At 42.9% G+C, this 19,324-nt stretch overlaps 1 protein-coding gene across 1 annotated transcript in view; it reads left to right on the plus strand.

Moving 5' to 3' along the window:
• The first annotated feature begins 11,160 nt into the window (after nucleotides 1-11,160).
• LOC142760460 (extracellular calcium-sensing receptor-like) overlaps nucleotides 11,161-19,324 on the plus strand; it is a 28,757-nt gene continuing 20,593 nt past the window's right edge. The window contains exon 1 of the mRNA XM_075863651.1: nucleotides 11,161-11,186. Coding sequence (XP_075719766.1) covers nucleotides 11,161-11,186 — 26 coding nt within the window. The remainder of the gene's footprint in view (nucleotides 11,187-19,324) is intronic.

Genomic DNA, 19,324 nt, shown 5'->3' on the forward strand with positions numbered 1-19,324 from the left:
TAGGGTGCAAGGAATCTGAAAAATATTGCTGAATAAAATGGAGGTATCTGGTACAGAGGGAGTGTTAAAAGGTAGAGTTGTCAAATTAGGAAATGTGAGAGGTCTCCCTGAAAAGATGTGTTTTCAGGGCCTGTTTAAACATATGGATTGGGAATAAGTCTGATGTGTCCTGAGTTGTGTATTCCAAAGAACAGTTAGAGCCAAGAAAAATCCTGGCGATGAAAGCGAGAGGCTCGGATTATGGGTATGGTATCTTAGATTGTTGGTGGAATGTAGAGTATGGTTGGGTCGGTAGACAGAGATAACCGAAGAGACGTAAGGAGGGACCTCCACCGATCATTAGAACGGCCACCACTCCATTCAAACTACTCACTGCAGTTGTGTAGTGAGGAGGAATGGGAGCTGACTGTAAACAAATAGTAGTGTTGTGGGTGGGGTGGGGATTGATGCTGCTTGGGTTCTATGAGCAGGGCCGTTTTTTGCCAGTGGGGCCCCAAATGCTGAATTATTGTAACAATAATGCAGTCAATTCAGAAGGTGGTGTGTAGAGAACTGCTTCGCTGATTTCTAGCCCGTCCAGGAGTGTTGCAGTCCCAAGGCATATGTCCCCCCTCACACACAAATTAAATACATATACCATTATTAAATGTTACCTGCATACTGTTACTCAACACAACTCACTATTACAAGACCAGTATTACCAATAACCCAATATAAGGTCCAAATAATACCGCCACACCATAACCACATAGTGAATGAATACCCCCATGCTGTTACTGAATAATACCACCACACCATAATGACAGTGACTGAATAATACCACTATACTGTTACTGAATAAAAACCACTATATAAAGACCAATATTACCACCATATAGTGGTAGATGGCAGTTATACACAGGCGCTCTGCAGAGGATATAAGTAATTACAGCACATTTATATCCAGTGACTCAAAGGTGATGTTTTCTCTGATTAGTCGTTCACTTTCCCTTTTTTTTGTCCATCTGGTTCAGACCACTGTGACAACTTGTTCCAGCTATGACTCGTCTCTGCAGAATTTGACACAGACATGTTGGTTTCTCGCTTTTCCAGCACCCTCTCCGCCTATACCTCATCTAAACAAACTCATAATCCACAGTGCCCCAGATGGCAATAATGATCCCTTCGTGCTCGACTCCATAAATGTGCCCCATCAGTAACCGTGCCCCCACACAGTAATAATCCCCCCTTGGTGTCCCCTGTAGATAGCGCTACGCACACAGCCCCTCCTTGTAGATGGTGCTACACAGCCCCGCAAACAAAGTCCTCATCTAGCCCCGTTCTCGCAACAGACGGAGCTGCTGCACAGCCTCGAGACGGGACCTTTACGTAGGCCTGCGTTTTCCAGTGACGTCCTCATGCCGGCCTGCGCAGGTATTCTGTCCCAGCGTCTTAGAAGTTGCAGGTATAATGCGGCCTGTAGCCTAAAGTAGTCAATTACATCTTCCTGTGGACGCAGATTCAATTGAATGTGGCAGTCGCTAGCATCGGGGGTTTCCCCAGTGCTAGCTATGCCACCAGGCATGAGGGGGCCCGTGCCGCCTGGCCCGTAAATGTTAAATGCCAGGCGGCACGGGCCCCCTCATACTGCAGGCCCTGTAGCAGCTGCTATAGTGCTGCCACTGGGATGGGGGCCATGGCCAATTGCCTAATTTGCCACCCCCCTAACACCGGCCCTGACAGATAATTTCATGATGGATGTTTTCAATTCCAACATTGAAATAGACTTCAGCGCTGAAGTCTGTGATAGGCCCCCGCACTTTAGGACTTGTTAGATAGTCTAGCTATATGGGCAGTGAAGTAGGTTTGTTTGGCATAATGAAGGACAGAATTGTAAGCTTTGAGCATGTTTTTATAGTGCAGGAAATATGCTGTTAATAGCATGCAGATTTTAGTATGATAGGCAGGTGTGTACGGAGAAGGCACAAAAAAAGTTTGATCGTAGAAGAGACTCGGTTGTGGTCAGAGAGCGAGAGGATTGTTAATGAAGTTTGAAACGGAGCAGAGCTTAGTGAAGACCCGATAAAGTGAATGACCATCTTCATGTGTAGTAGAATTAGTTAGTTGTGAAAAGCCTATGGCAGGGATTAAAGATAGAACCTGAGAGGCAAATGAGGAAGTTGAGTTGTCAATAGGGCTATTAATGTCACCCATAATGAGGGGATGAGGATGTCGGGCAGTAAAGTGATCAAGGAACTAGAGCGGCAAAGTGGCGGTGGACAACTACCACTCGCAGGGAGAATGGGCAGAAGGGTGACCTGGAAAGTTCAGTGTGGGGAAAGAAGAGTGCCTTTGGATGTGAGAGAAGTATAAACTACCATGAGTTAGAGCAGCCGGGGAAGCGGCGTCAGACTGTTGAAATCAGGTTGCTGTGAGAGGCAGCAGGTTGAGAGAGTTTGAAAGAGAGAAGTAATGACAAAAAGGTGCGTTTGTTGCACACGGGCTGAGAGTTTCAGAAGTGCACAGAAAAAGGGGATGGGAGAAAACAAGAGGTAAGAGGTAGAAGATGGTCGCCCAGGGTTAGGAGAGATGCCCCTTGCAGCTAATAGCAGGAGAATGGAAAGCGAGAGAGCAGATTGTTCACTGATTTATGAGATCGACATTTGTGTTGTACAGTGGGAAGAAATGCTTTAATGTTCAAGAAGGTGCATGTGAACTGTACATGAGTAGAATCCACTGACGGTACAAGGTTCGAAAGTAAAGCCTTATTCACATGAACGGAATAATCGGCAATGTGATAGAAGTTTTTTTTATTTTAACTGCCGTCACATGGTTGCATTAAAATCAATGTACTGGGGCTATTCACGTGGCCATTTTTTTAACAGATCGTGTGAACAGCCTGTGGAAAAAAATGGGAGATGTCCTATTTTTGCCTGTATTCATGGATCCCTTAAAAGACTCAAGTCTATGAGGGATTTGTGAAATCGGGTCCCGCACGGATACAAATCAGCTGTGAAAAAAAATGACACTTTTTTTTTATGGCCAAATTGACACCCATTAGTATGAAAAAGCCTAAAAGGACACGTAAAGACAGAAGCAGCCAACATGGTGTAAATTCTTGAGTGATGTCAACACTTGATCCTAGTAATTTAGCTGCAGACAAGTTTGTTTTAAATTACTAAAGGGGGAAGAACGTGTAATTTTGTTTTCCTATTTCTGCCCATTTTCCTTTCTTAAAACAAATTAATATATTGGTTTTGATTTTGGTACCATATTAAATTCACAACATTTTGATAATTAATAAAAACATTAAAATTCACCTCAAGGCCCCTTACAACTTGTACAGGAAATTTGTTTTCCAATATGTCTTTTCAGATGAGGAGCGGAGTGCTGCTCAAGAGATTACAAACATTTACTAATGTCTCCTTAGAGAATGATTCTCCTTTGATCTGTGCATTGATCCAAAAAAAGACGTATACTGAAAAACTGATCTCGTGTACGTGCTGTATAAGGGGCCTTAGGAAGTTGCTCTGGACATAATTAGACACTTGGTAACAAAAATAGATGAGCTGTAAAGCTCTAATATTTCCAAAAGTATGTTTTATACATGGCATCAAGAATAACATTATTCCTTATGATTTTTCCTTGGTGTCCTATATTTGTTACACGTTATGACAATCGCACTTTGCAGTCACGTCCAGGTGATGAGTTTTCTGACAATTCTGTTTCCGCGCTGCATTGAAGCTGTTCTGACACGTCCTATGATTGCTATAAGAGTGCGCTTTAATTCCAGCTCAAAGTACATAATGTGTTCAAGCAATAATTTCAGCTGAATTAATTGCGGTTCCTGGAGGACATATTAGGAACGTTGTGCTGAGCATCAAATCCATTCAATGAAATCCTAAGCAGCTATTCATTTTTTGAATTATTTAAATTAATATTGGAGTATGGTTTTGTAATTTATTGCTCTCGGAGTTGTTTGAATAAAAATCTAGATGCTGCATGTGAAAAAATTTCTAACGCGTGTTGTAATTGGAGGATTCTCTCCTGTAATAGGAATATTGATCTTAGAACCCAAATGTATACTCTGTCTGAGTTGTCAGTTCTTACATTTTGTTACATTAAATCTAGCAGTAACATTTGGGGGACCATAGTAGAAAAATGTTTGGAATTGAAGGTCCAGACATTGGTCAACAGAACAAGATCGAGAAAAGTGCTATGTTTTGGTGAGCCTGTGTGTCCGTGTTGTATTTCCAACAATGTCTTAAGAGTTTCCCCATGGAGAAAACCTTGTGTGAGTTACTAATACAGCAAAACTAATAACTTAACCAAATGTGTTACCTGAATATGATGCTGTATCTAATGGGGATCTTCGCTTTGAACAATACCTACTTGTTAGAAGGGTTTCTTGACAATAAGCTGATCACAAAATCTCCCCTTTTGGAACCCCCACAAATCAGCTGTAATCGATGTGGAAACCAGGCAGTAAGTGTTCAATTCCCGGCAGGATCACAAGGGAAATGAAGCATTACAGTGTCCTCTCAAATCAATGGTTTGTCTGTGTAATGCAAGATAAGACGGATCTTCCAGAGCAAGAGATGTTTTTTGTAACCACGCTTTACTCCTGCTAAGAGATGAGGATGGGTTTTCTAAACTACATCATGCCGTTAAAGGAAAGCTTATTGCAAGGACAGGTCCACTGTACCAATAGTCAAAATGGCACAAAAATATATTCTGCTGGGTCTGGTTTGATCACCAAGAAAGAGGGCTGCGTGCAATCCCAAACTCCAGCTCTGCTCCCTACCTGTATCCAAAGCAGCTGCCAGCAACCCTAAATTCACCCACACAGCACTGGACTGTCAATACCAACGTGGGTAGGGAGGTGAAAGAAGTCACATCTAAGCTGATCAAGTGCTTCTTCTCGGAAGTTCGCTCCATGAGTGCGTGCACCGTTGAGAGGGGAGACTACTGATACCTACTGTCTCCGCAGTTCTCTTGGGTAGCTCACAAGGCACCCCATCTTCAATTTGAGGTGACTCCAATTTGGAATGATGCTCCTTACCTCCAGACGGTGGTGGATTCCCACAATTCCCTGGAGGAAAATATTTCAAAATTACAGGCGAAAGTGGTGGACTCTGAAGATAGAGAAAAGAACAGTGTGAAGTTCAGGGGTATCCTAGAATCCTTTCCGGGCGGAGATGTGAAATCCTACATCCAATAGTTTACCAAATCTCTCATACCAAATTGAACTGCGTATGAACGTAGCAGTGACCAGGCACACACCGTCGCAAAAAGCTCCCGGATACTGTATCCAGAGAGGTTTTAGTAAGATTCACCTGCTTCCATGTGAAGCAACAGCTGATGTTTGATTTAAGAAAGTAGCAACCATTGCCAGCGCCATACTTTCTCAAAGCTTTTTAGTGCCCTATTGGCACCAACACTACAAGCAAAAAGAGATTGTGCCAGTGACCCAGCGCCAACATGAGATTCTATATACGTGGGGACACCCTACCAAAGTCATAAACCACAATGGATCTTCACCGCTAATTAAGATCCTGGGAGAGAGCTTTGCACTTCTTGCAACGTAGATAATCCGCAAAGAAATACCGCCTCTGGCTGCATACAGCACATCTTGATGCAAAATGTCACAATGCCAACAAAACCTGATTGTACAGCATCTTCTTGAGACCATTTTTCTAAAGTTCTATTATAAATCTATTGCCTACCCAAGGACAGTACATACTATGATACCCGATGGCCCAAAGGGAATTCTATTGACTGTTTATGTTGGTCTGTTAATTTTGTTTTTTGTACTTACCTTCTTCCTTATCTACACTCGTCAACATTGAAATTGCAACACCAAAAGGGAACCTTTTTCTATTGTGGAAATTACAGGATCAATAGATGCTAATGATATGCAAATGATAAACTGGAAACAAAATATTCCAAACATCTTGATTTATTTAGTATCGAGTTTGAGTGCCATGTTCAGAAATACATTCACTTGCATGATTTGGCATGCTATCAATGAGATTATTAATGGCTGTATGAGGAATGTTATGCCACACATATGCACTTGGGCATGCAAATCATCAAGATTGGCTGCTGGCAGCTCCTTTCGCAATTGCTGACCAATGACGTCCCAGATGTGCAAGATGGGAGACAACTCCGGAGACGCTGCAGGCCATGGTAGCATGTTTAGGCCACGCAGGCTGCTCACAGCATGAGCAACATGCGACCTGACGTCCTGTTGAAAAATTGCTATGGAGACACTTTGGAGAAGTGACCGTACCACTGGTTCCATGACCAAATTAATGTAACGCCGAGATGTTAGTGTACCTGAAATGAAGACTAGAGAGATCTGGCTACCATACATTATGCCACCACACACTATAATCCCGGGAGTAAAACCAGTATGACGTTCCCCTGTGAAGGCCTCTTCATGGCGTTGCCCACGTGGTCGTCGGCTATCGTTGTATCCGAGACAAAACCGGGACTCATCAATGAAGAGTATAGACCTCCATTCCTGCCTCCATTGCCGTCTTGCTGAGCACTATGAAGTCCTTTGAGAGCGGTGGCATGTGGTCAATGGAATACTTGTAGCTGGACGTCTGGCTTGTAGCCCAATGTCATGCAAAGGCCTTATGATGGTTTGTGACGACACTGGTTCCTGCCCTAGGCTTGGGATGTGACGTCCAATTTCACTTGCATTGCAGAATGGATCACTACGCGCCATTCTTCCAGTCAGACGATCCATCTGTGCAGAAATTTGCATCCGCACACCTCTTGCTGTAATTCCTGTTCGTTGTTGTTCTCCCAACCTCCGGGACACGCAATATGAACAGTGCTTACATCTCAGACACGTAGTGATCTGCCGGAATGATAAACCAAAGTCTCTCAGTTCAAGGATTCAGTCTCTCTCAGTTTGCGACAACTGGCGATAACCGGCACGTCGACAAACAGAAGGCATCATACAAACATCCCACACCACTTGATCCATTTTTTTTAGGTTTCATGTTGCTCAATAAACTTTGCTTGCAATCTGGCTTTTATGCCCCTCCCACATGCCACAGATTGGAGATAGGTGATTGAAAATATTCGATCATTTGCAGATCTTAATGACACCTGCTACTTCCTGGATTTGCATAACCTTCCGGCTTGCCGTTCTAAGTGTATACTAACTGTACTTCACAGAGGTCAGAATGGCTCTAGCTCCCAACTTCCCTCCAGACCTTGGTGATTAATATATTATCTGTGAATGTAAAGTGGCTTAATAGTCCATTCATTTTTATAGCAAGAAGTTAAGTGTAACAACAGTGACATAACTTATCTACACGAAACATATTTCAAATACTCCTAAAATATTGCATAAGGACTTTCCAACTGTATTACACTCTGCCTTTCCCCCCAAAGAGGCGTACTAGTAGCTTTCAAATCCTTCTTGGCTGTTACTCTTTACCCTAGTGATGTAGACCCACTAAAGAGGATATATACTGTGAACCATCAACAATCTTAACTACACTCTGGTCAATACTTACGCTCCCAACCATATACAAGGAACATTCTTAAATTCATGCGTAAGTTCCAAAAAGCCAGAACGGGTCCTTGATACTGTGCTGGAACTTTAACTCCATGAATGATACCTCACTGAATTCTATTTCCACTGCTGTAATGTTTATGCTACTCAAATTGCATTGCCAAATTTCTCTATATGATATATATGGCGCATACATCATGCCAGTAAACGGGACTATTTTATTTTTATTTTTTCTCATCATAAAATGTATTCTAGAATAGGCTTGGTTTTTATAGACACATTTTAATTGACAGCACAGCCAATGCTGCGCTATTGTCTTCGGTAAAACGACGGACACCCCAACAGAAAGCTGACGGAACCTATTAAAGTCAATGGGTTCTGTCGGCCGCCGGTGGTGCCTGTCATGCAATGGAACCGTTGCTTCCATTATTCCCTTGTTCTGCTCCTCTAACGGAGCAGAACAACGAAATAGCCCGATGCAGGTGTGAGCATAGCCTAACTTCTAAATCCTTGCTGCTCAGAGGATTAATATAACAGAGTGTGTTGTCTCTGCCTAGCTGAAGGAGCCACATATTATGCAGACAACAGCAGCCATAGACCACAAGGTAAAACAAATTTTTGGTGATCAGGACCTTAAAGGGGTTATCCAGCTTTTTAAAATTGATGGCCTATCTTTAGTATAGGCAGGCCATCACTATCAGATTGTCCAGCGTCTGACTTTTGGCACCCCTGCCAGTCAGCTGTTTGAGGGGTATGCGGCGCTCATCATTGTGTACATGGTTTCCTCCTCGCTCGTACTTTGGACGTGCCATTACATTTGTAGCGGCTGTGCAAGGTAATGCACCACTGTCTCATTCAAGTGTAGACTGCAGATTTGTAACAATTGTAATCAGATTAACAGGCATTTAACAAAGTGTGTGTATCCCTAATACCTATATAAGTAATACCTACAAAGTACACAACCCAAAAATGTTTCATGTTTTACACAGTAGTTTAGTTATGGCCACCTTCATAAAAGATTGCGAAAAAATGTCCTCAAGTTTGTGACTAAGATGCAGCCTAAAACAGACTCACACGAAAAAAGCACTAAAATAAATAAATAAATAAAACTCTGCAAAGTCCTTAAAAGCTACACAAGGCTATATCTAAAACCTGGACCAGGGGTGAACCTAGCCCCTCTACTGCCTGAGGCGAACTATAAAAAAGATCCCCCCCCCCCAAATCTATCTGAGTTTTCTCATTAGTAGCTTTACACAACAAACACGGAGTATATACATTTTTTTGCTGTTTGAGGTATAGAAAAGATTTAAAGAATTCTACATACTGTATTACTTTAGTATCATAGATCAGCAACGCAGCATTAACACTGAAAATGGTTTAACGCATCTTCTGTGCCCCCTTTTTATTACCTAATTGACTTATGATTTTTAATGGCGTTCAGTGGCCCGGCGTGGACGGCATGATGCAGTGACGTCATCGTGCCGGGCAGTTGACGTCTTCAGCGTGCTCCAGATCTCTTGTAGGCCTCAGGCCTAAACCAGGCTGTGGCCTACAAGAGCAAACGGAGGAGCAGGGGTTTCTATTGTGGCAGATGTACGTTTTTTTTAAATTTTATACTGCTAACCTTTTTTTTTTGGTAGGTTCCGTCGTAGATTCATTGGACTACTTCAATGATCTACTTTAAAAAAAAAAAATGGTGAAAGATAGTTGCATGGGGGAGTTTTGATTTCAATAAAAAAAAATTCTTAAGTCTGTTTTTTTAATACTTTATTATGGCCTTAGGGCTGCTGTCTGATTGACAGCGTTCAATTACTAGGGCTGGGGCTTAGCATTAGCCAGTAACAAGGCTATCACTAACCCATATTATTACCCCGATTCCCACTGCCGCCAGGGATACCCGGAATAGTCGAGTACGATTCAGTACCTGGCCATCTGAAACGACGGTTAGGCCGCTGTCTGGGAAGGGCCAAAAAACGTGTCCCTTCCCACCGTCGGGATTCTAGGCTGCAGTTGCTTTATTATATCTGGCTAGTTATGAAAAATAGGGGGAACCCCCCCTTCCATTTTTCATAACCAGCCAGATACAATAAAGCAGCAGCAGCCTAGCATTACCAGGGTGGGAAGCGCCATGGTTTTTGGCCCTTCCTAGACTGATAGTACCAGCCTGATATTACCAGCCTGCGGCCAGCCCAGTACCCTTCACTTCAGATGGTCGGGTACTGGATAGTTTTCCAGCTCTTCCCGGTACTCCTGGTGGTGCTGGGTAGTGGGGTAATAATAGGGGGTTAGTGATCGCCTTTTTACTGGCTAACACTAAGCCCCTTCTTAGTAATGGACGCTCTCAATCAGACAGCTGCCTTTACTAAGGCGGTAATGAAGTATTCAAAAACAGAGACATAAAAAAAAAAGTTTTATTGAAATAACTTCTACACAATCCACTTTAACCATTTTATTGAAAAAAAGCTTAAAGTGTAGCTAAACGTTCGACAAACCTCTGACATGTCATAGTGACATGTCAGAAGTTTGGATTGGTGGGGGTCCGAGCACGGATACCCCCACCAATCGCTAGAACGAAGCAGCTGAAGCACTTCGTGTCTGTTCGGCTTTTTACGGAAAGCCGATGTATCGGAGTTTGTGCTGATAGACTTTCTACTGAGTCCGAACACTGATACATTTATTTCAGGAAATAGCCGTACAGACACGAAGCAGCTGAGCGCTCACACGAGCATTTCAGCTGCTTCGTTTTAGCGATCGGTGGGGGTCTAAGTGCTCGGTCCCCCACCAATGAAAACTTCTGACATGTCAGTATGACATGATAAAAGTTTAGTTACAGATTAAAGGCTATGTACACCTTTATAAACTTATATATATGTGTCACAGTGATTGGTGCTAAATTTTAATTACTTTTTATTGAAAATAATTTTAACTTTTTGAGATACAGCTGCTTTGTAACCTGTATACAGAGCAGCTGTATCTAGTGCTGAGACCTGAATCCATTAGTCACCTATTATCGATCACATCTAAGTTATGAACCTAGATGCGATCAGTAACAGCTCGATCCTGCCCCTACTAATTTAAAAGGGGTCGGCCGACGCTAGGGGGCCGGGAGTATACTGCAAGGGGGGGGGGGGTCTGGGCGTTTTACTGACAGCAGGGGGCTCTATAGGGGGTAATAATCCCCCCCCATAGAGCCCTCACTAGTTACTATACTGAAAGGTTAGGCGGGTCTGAGCATCCGACTGACTGCTCTAAAGGGGGGGGCAGAATACTCCCCGCTATATAGCCCTCTGCAGTAAGTCAGACGCTCAGACCGCCCCTTCCCTGCATCCCCCTATCCTTCCATTATAGTAACGTGAGGGCTCTATGGGGTGGATTATTCCCCCCTCATAGAGCCCTTCGCTGTCAGTAAAATTCCCAGACCTCCCTTGCAGTATACTCCCGGGTCCCGGTCCCCCAGCTACGGCCGACCAACACCTTTTAAATTAGTGAAGGCAGGAGCGTGAGCGCTGTAAGTGGCGCTCAATTTTTAATACAGGCCACTGCTCACCACTCACATCGTGCATCGTGCATCTCGTCACTCTTCTTGAGGAGAGAGCACTCGACCACTCCTTCTGCAGACCTGCTCCTCTCTGGCGGCGTGCGCTATGGGCACCATCATGCGGCACGTCAGGTAAGTAAAATAAGGCATGCCCCCTCACCCCCGGTCCAGTCCGTCCCTGGTTCAAAATGCAGCCCAGGGGCGTAACTAGGAAAGACTGGGCCACATAGCAGGCAGACAAAAACTCTTGACTGGGCCCCCCCCCAGGTGCCACAAGCAGCCCCCCTTATAGATAGTGCCCCCTGTAGAATGTGCCATACAGCCCCCCCTGTGGACAGTGCTATACAGCCACGCCTATAAACAGTGTCACACCCCACTTGTAGATAGTGACCCCCACCTCCCCCCTGTAGATATCGCCATAAAGCCCCCCTGGTATATAACGATCTACAGCTCCCACTGTATATAGTGCCACACAGCCCCCCTCCCTTGTATATAGTTCTGCACAGCCCCTCCCCCTTAGTAGATAGTGCCACACACAGACCCCTGTAGTTTGCGCCACACACAGACCCCTGTAGATAGAGCCACAGCCCTCCACCTTGTAAATAGTGCCACACAGCTCCCACCTTAGTAGTGCCACACAGCTCCCCCAAGTGTACAGTACCACACAGCTCCCCTTGTATATAGTGCCACACAGCCCCCCTTTGTGTATAGTGCCACAAGGCAATGGCGCATCCGAGAAAGTTGTATCAGCCAGGGGATGTCAATCCAAACATGGAAAGTTGGGTTTGGAGGCAGGAATATGTGAATCGTCAGGATATCGGCACCGCCCCATGTCCCTTTAATGAGTAATTAGCATATGGTGTGCGCCGTTTTAAAAGTGGATTTTAAAGATTTTGCTGCATCTGTGAAAAAACATACAGGGGAAATATTGTCAGGTCATGTATTACCGCATGGTGGCGGTTCAAGGGGTTAAAACTACCAGACAAGTTCTTATGAAATATACAGTGAATTGAGAACAATTCCATCTGCCCTGCAATTTTGTTATTATAGATATATCCTATATAACTACAGATCCAGAACCAAGCTCTGACATATATACAGCACCAGAACCAAGCTCAGTACATACAGTACTAGAACCAAGTTCTGACATATATACAGCACCAGAACCAAGTTCATACATATATATACACAGCACTAGATCCAAGCTCATACATAAATACAACACCAGAACCAAGCTCAGTACATATATATACAGCACTAGAAGAAACCTCAATACATATATAATACACCAGAACCAAGCTCAGTACATAAATGCAGCACTAGAACCAAGCTCATACATTTATACAGCACCAGAAAAAATACAGCTCAATTTAGTGCAACCCCTGCCGTATAGGTTTGTACGGCGTAAAACTACAGGTCCCAGCATGGACCGAACAATGGTGAGGATATGCTGGTAGATGCTGTTTCACAAAAAAAAAATCATACCACCATCATCTCGCTGCAGATCATACAGTGACTACAGTACTGATCAGAGGCAGAATAAACATTTACATTAATTGACTCACTGGTGACGTCTCAGATTCTAGTTCTTTTCTTCTCCCTCCGGTCCAGACCTCTATGATGGATTTCTCCCGGCCATGACCCATTTCTGCAGTTTTCCGCTCAGATGTCTTCAGCTTCTCACTTTTAAAACATTTCTGCACCTATAAGCGAAGTTCAAATTCTCAAAACCTCTAAATATAATAGCGCCATACACTGTGTCCCTGATTATAATAGTACCATACACTGTGTCTGTAGATAGTACCTCACATATAGCTCCCCCTGTATATAGTGTCCCACATATAGCTCCCCCTGTATATAATGCCCCACATCCCCATATATAGACCCCTCTGTAGATAGTGCCCCACATCCCCACATATAGACCCCCCTGTATATAGTGGCCCACATCCACACATATAGACCCCTCTGTAGATAGTGCCCCACATCCCCACATATAGAGCCCCCTGTATATAGTGGCCCACATCCCCACATATATACCCCCCTGTACATAGTGCCCCACATCCCCATATAGACCCCCCTGTATATAGTGGCCCAGATCCCTATATAGACCCCTCCTGTATATAGTGGCCCACATCCCCACATATAGACCCGACCCCCCCCCCTGTATACAGAGGCCCACATCCCCACATATAGACGACCCTCCCTCCCCCCTGTAGATAGAGCCCCCACTGTAGATAATGCCACTCAGTTTTAGTAGAGAAAAAAATAAAACTTTACATACTCACATGATCCCGTCCGGTGGCAATGCAGATCTGCTCTCTTCTGAGCAGGTCCGCTGGAGCTCAACGACGCGTCGTTCAAAGGCGCTGATTGGCCGGGCAGAATGACTTGCCCTGTCAATCAGAGCCTTTCAAGCACGGAAGCGGCGCGATGACGTCATCACGACGCTAGCGTTGTTGAAAGGCGCTTATTGGCGGGGCAAGTCATTTTGCCCTGCCAGTCAGCGTCATTGTAAGGTGTTGAATGGTCGGGCACGGAACATGCCCGGCCATTCAGCACTAATGCATGTATTTGTACCTGCGTGCTATAGACGCAAGTACAATTACTGCAAGACGGGGTGGGTGTCGCTAGCACCAAGGCCCCCTCCGGTGCTAGCGACGCCCCCGGGCAAGAGGGGGCCCGTGTCGCTCGGCCCATAAATGTTATAGGCTAGGCGGTGCCCTCCCGTAGTAACGTCGCTACAGCAGTAACAGCCATAATGGCTGCTACCGGCGCCCCCGGGCATATGGGGGGCGTTTCGGCTAGCGGCATGGGCCCCCTCAAGCCACGGGCCCCGTAGCAACCGCTACTACGGTAGTTACGCCACTGATGCCGCCCCCCATTTTCGGCTAGGTGGCGCCGCCTGAGGCTGTCGGCTCACCTCGCCTCATGGCAGGTGCGGCACTGCCTGGACCGCACATCCACTTGCTATACTTGATCTATTGCGGCTCAGCAAAATAAAATGTACAAACATGAGGTTCATAGTAAACATTTTGATCAAGCTGTAGAAGCCCACTTATCACTTCATGGCGACCACTTTCAAGTGGGTCCCTACTCTACCAAGTGTAGTATCCCATGGCAACTAGTGCCGCTGCAACACAGCACCCGCAGAGGGAGCAACCCAGGAGACCAACACATTTATTTTGCACAAATGCCTAACATTTCTTCCAAAATTTATGAAATATACATATTTTTATGTATTTCAAAATGCCCTCTTGAAAAACTACAACTGTTCCAAAAAAAAAACCAAGGTGTCATACATATGTTTACATACATAGACCAAAAAATTAAAGAGGTTATGAGCCTTTGAGTAAAAGGGGTGAAAATTAAAACCGTGAATGTGGTCCTATGGTACAAAATATTTTTCTATGGTGATCCTTAAGGGGTCAAAATTCTTTAGTAAAAAGAGCACCGACCAAAAAGCTGTGAAAACGCTGTGCGAACATACCCATAACTTCTTCATTTTCACCTGGAATTTCTTTCTGTGCAAAAACACACACATTAATAGTTCCTAAGTTACCCACTGCACCTTGTATTGGATGTGCTTTTACACGATTATCTCATTTACACATTACAGTTTTGATTCATTACTGATTATAGATGTTTAACTCCCAATGTTGTTACTGCTAGAAGATGGATTTACTTTATTACAACTATTGTACAAACGCTATTTGCATTTTCATTTGAGCTAGTAATACAATTTATATTTATGTATGGAAGCTCAATATTCACCTACAATAAACAATACTTTTATCGTTGATCATTTTATGCATTTACACTGGGCAAATATTGTTATAAATCTGCAGAATTCTTCAAATTCGGAAAATAATTTGTACATTGAAAAGAGTCATTACAAATAATTCCGCTTCTGCATATTTTCTACTCTGTCCTTTATGAACATGTTGTACTCAAATACAATGATGCTACAAAATGTATGAACCATTTATCCTTTTTTTTTCTATCTATCTATCTATCTATCTATCTATCTATCTATCTATCTATCTATCTATCTATCTATCTATCTATCTATCTATCTATCTAATCTATCTATCTAGTCACATCCATGGGTGTTTGGTTTTTCTTCCACTGTACCAAATCACTAGATCTAGCAAAGAATTGAAACATCTAGTCTCATCAATGTGGTAAATAATTTTTAGGGGACTCATATATAGTCATCCAAACTTATTTCAATAAACAGTGCATTTACCGTCAGCTCCTATGTAATACTTCAATTGTTTCTCAAAAATGTTAGAAGAAATTGCTGACCATTCATATAACAGACATTAGTCTTTCAAAAACCACATTGGTCAGAATTATTGGCATCTTTTATAGTTCTATAAGTCTCCAGGAGCTCCATTTTTGGCTCCATTTTTGGCTATGACCATTAATGGTGTCCCTAAGGCATAAATTTGAAGTTATATACATATAAAAATCCTGTTTAAGAAATGTCCATTCAGATGAAACAGAATATTGTGGACGTGCACAGATTAGATGATGGTTATAAAAAAAATAAAAAAATAAGAGTCAGTTGAAATTACCATTACAGGCTTTGTACACCTTTGCAACTTTTATTATTATTATTATTATTATTATTATTATTATTATTATTATTATTATGGGAAGAAAAAAGGGTACCATGGAGATGCATAGATCAAGACTATTTACAAATTTGCTGACTTTTCCATTTTAGATGCATTGGAGCAATAAAAGAAAATGGTTGTAAAAGTGAACATAGCCTTTAAGCCAATCCGGGCAATGATAAAAAAAGAGAAGGATGAACCCAAAGGTCACAGTTTCAGAACTGCACAGTTTAGTTCAGAATTTCCAATTTCAAAATCCACAGTCAGACGCAACCTCCATGAGCAGAAGAAGCACCTAAACTTTACAAAATGTCATTGGAACTAGAAATGAAACGTGTAATTTGGCCTATTGAGACAAAAATAGAACCATCCTCACATTTGGTGAAAAAAGGAAATGTTTACAAAGAAAAACATCTCATACCCGCTGTCTTGTATGGTGGTAGATACCGAACATAATTGTTGTGTGAACAGCGTTTTGTAGTGGTTCACATAGTCCTAATAAGAACTCAATTGAAAACCTATGGTGTGTATAGAAGAGGGTTGTCCACAAATGGCATCCCAATGATATCAAGGAAATGAAGATATTCTGCATGGAGGGGAGGCCCAACGTCCCTCCACAAGTGTTCTCCCAGGAAGTTGCTCAGTGCCGTTCTTGTGAAAGATTTTTGGAACCTAGGGGTGTTTTGTGTTCGTTTTGTTACTAAAGAAAGTTTTTTTATTCTGTTCAAAATCAATATATTAAAAACTATGCAGCTTAGGTCCTGTTCATATCACGTTTATGGCCTCTGTTTAATGTATACGCTGAGAAAAGTTCCTGGCGTGAACATTAAGGCAGTGACATATACTTAGGCTGTGGCATACAGATGTAGCCAAGTTTATCTTGACTGATAACTTGCTGCAGCATGATATCACACAAAAGCCATTGAAAGGCATTAAAAAAGTCAAGTTAAAGTTTCTTGCCACTGTGTATTTAATGCGTTAAGAGTCAAGATAAAGACGGCTACATCTGTATACCTCAACATGATGTATACATTAAACTGATGCCATAATAGCATATGGGGGATGGATGCTATTGTTAGGCATCAGTTACCCATAGGCTATTAAAGCATCCATTTAACGTATAAAATATAAATAAGCTCATGATATAAACAGTAAATGTATATCTGTGAAGTATACCATACAGTAGCATCTGTCACCCTCAGGGTCCCATTGTAAAAAATGTATACCACACATTATATCTTTTTTATTACGTAATCTCATTGTATGAAATAGCTTAGTCTACTACGCTTTTCTATCCATTACTTTTTGTGGCGTATATCAACCCAAAGGAGGCCGAAAGTATACTGTTTTGGCCTCCATTGAACTAATCTTAACCTATAGATACTTGTAGCATGTATGGCAGGAGCTTTCTTGCCGTACATAATAAAAGTGGGCGCTTTTATGATGTCCCATTCTAAATCCATAGGCATTAATATGGAGTTGGTCCCCCATTTGCAGCTAAAACAGCTTCCACTCTTCTGGGAAGGCTTTTTACAAGATTTCGGAATGTGTGTGGGAGTTTTTGCCCATTCATCCAGAAGAGCATTTATGGGGTCAGACGCTGATGTTAGACAAGAGGGTCCGGCTCGCAATTTACGTTCTCATTCATCCCGAAGGTGTTTGGGGTTGAATTCTGGGCTCTGTGTGGGCCAGTCAAGTTCTTCCACACCAAACTCACCCAACCATGCCTTTAACAACTTTGCCAGACCTAGATTCGTCCATCTGGCTGGCAAATAGAGCAGCGTGATTTATCACCCCACAGAACATGTTTTCACTGCTCCAGAGTCCAGTGGTGGCGTGCTTTACACCACTCCATCCAACTCTTGGCATTTTGCTTGTTGATGTAAGGCTGGCATGCAGCTGCTCAGCCATGGAACTCCATGCCATGGAGCTCCCGGCGCACAATTTTTGTGTGGATGTTAATGCCAGAGGTTTGAAACTCTGCAGTTATTGAGTCAGCAGAGAGTTGCCGACTTTTATGCCCTATGTGCCTCCAGTCTCGGCGATCCCTCCCTGTAGCTTTACGTGTTCTGACACTACGTGACTGAATTGCTGTGGTTCCTAAACGCTTTAACTTTGCAATACTACCACTTTCAGTTGATCGTGGAATATCTAGTAGGGAAGAAATTTCAGGAACTGACTTGTTGCAGCGGTGACATCCTATTACAGTACCACGCTAGAATTCATTGAGCTCTTTAGAACACCCCATTCCTTCACAAATATTTGTAAAGGCAGACAGCATGGCTAGGTGCTGGATTTTATACACCTGTGGCAATGGGACTGAATGAAACACGTGAAATCAATAATTAAAGAGGCTCTGTCACCAGATTTTGCAGCCCCTATCTGCTATTGCAGCAGATCGGCGCTGCAATGTAGATTACAGTAACGTTTTTATTTTTAAAAAACGAGCATTTTTGGCCAAGTTATGACCATTTTCGTATTTATGCAAATGAGGCTTGCAAAAGTACAACTGGGCGTGTTGAAAAGTAAAAGTACAACTGGGCGTGTATTATGTGCGTACATCGGGGCGTGTTTACTACTATTACTAGCTGGGCGTTGTGTATAGAAGTGTCATCCACTTCTCTTCACAACGCCCAGCTTCTGGCAGTGCAGCACTGTGACGTCACTCACAGGTCCTGCATCGTGTCGGCACCTGAGGCTACAGATGATTCTGCAGCAGCATCGGCGTTTGCAGGTAAGTCGATGTAGCTACTTACCTGCAAACGCCGATGCTGCTGCAGAATCATCTGTAGCCTCAGGTGCCGACACGATGCAGGACCTGTGAGTGACGTCACAGTGCTGCACTGCCAGAAGCTGGGCGTTGTGAAGAGAAGTGGATGACACTTCTATACACAACGCCCAGCTAGTAATAGTAGTAAACACGCCCCGATGTACGCACATAATACACGCCCAGTTGTACTTTTACTTTTCAACACGCCCAGTTGTACTTTTGCAAGCCTCATTTGCATAAATACGAAAATGGTCATAACTTGGCCAAAAATGCTCGTTTTTTAAAAATAAAAACGTTACTGTAATCTACATTGCAGCGCCTATCTGTTGCAATAGCAGATAGGGGCTGCAAAATCTGGTGACAGAGCCTCTTTAAGAGGTGTGTCCCAATACTTTTGTCCATATGGTCTATTTTTCAGCCAATTCTTAACTTCCTAAAATTAAAAGGGTTATCCGGGTTCTGAATATTTTTTGCTACTGGCTGAAAATTAGATAAATTACCAAAAGAACAAGTACTCACCTATGCTTTCCCTTGGTGATCCAGCGCTGACCCCGGTGTTTGTTTGCATGCAGCATGTGACCGCTGCAGTCAATCAGAGGGCTCAGCAGTCATGTTATATTTTTGCCATTATGCCAGAAATACGATTTGTCACTGCTTCTTTTGTTAATTTATCTAATTTTCAGCCATTGACAAAAAAAATAATAATAAACCATATAACCCCTAAATATATTTTGGTTTATTTTATTAATGTTTTAACTATCACATGTTCCCTTGCTTCACTATCAGTATTCATAACACATTTCATACACCTGTACATAGTGTTCTTGAAACTATTAAATATAATTCTTTCCCTTCTGTTTAATTTACCAAGAAAATCTCTC

Source organism: Rhinoderma darwinii, chromosome 4 (genome assembly GCF_050947455.1).
Source record: "Rhinoderma darwinii isolate aRhiDar2 chromosome 4, aRhiDar2.hap1, whole genome shotgun sequence".
NCBI classification, from domain to species: domain Eukaryota; kingdom Metazoa; phylum Chordata; class Amphibia; order Anura; family Rhinodermatidae; genus Rhinoderma; species Rhinoderma darwinii.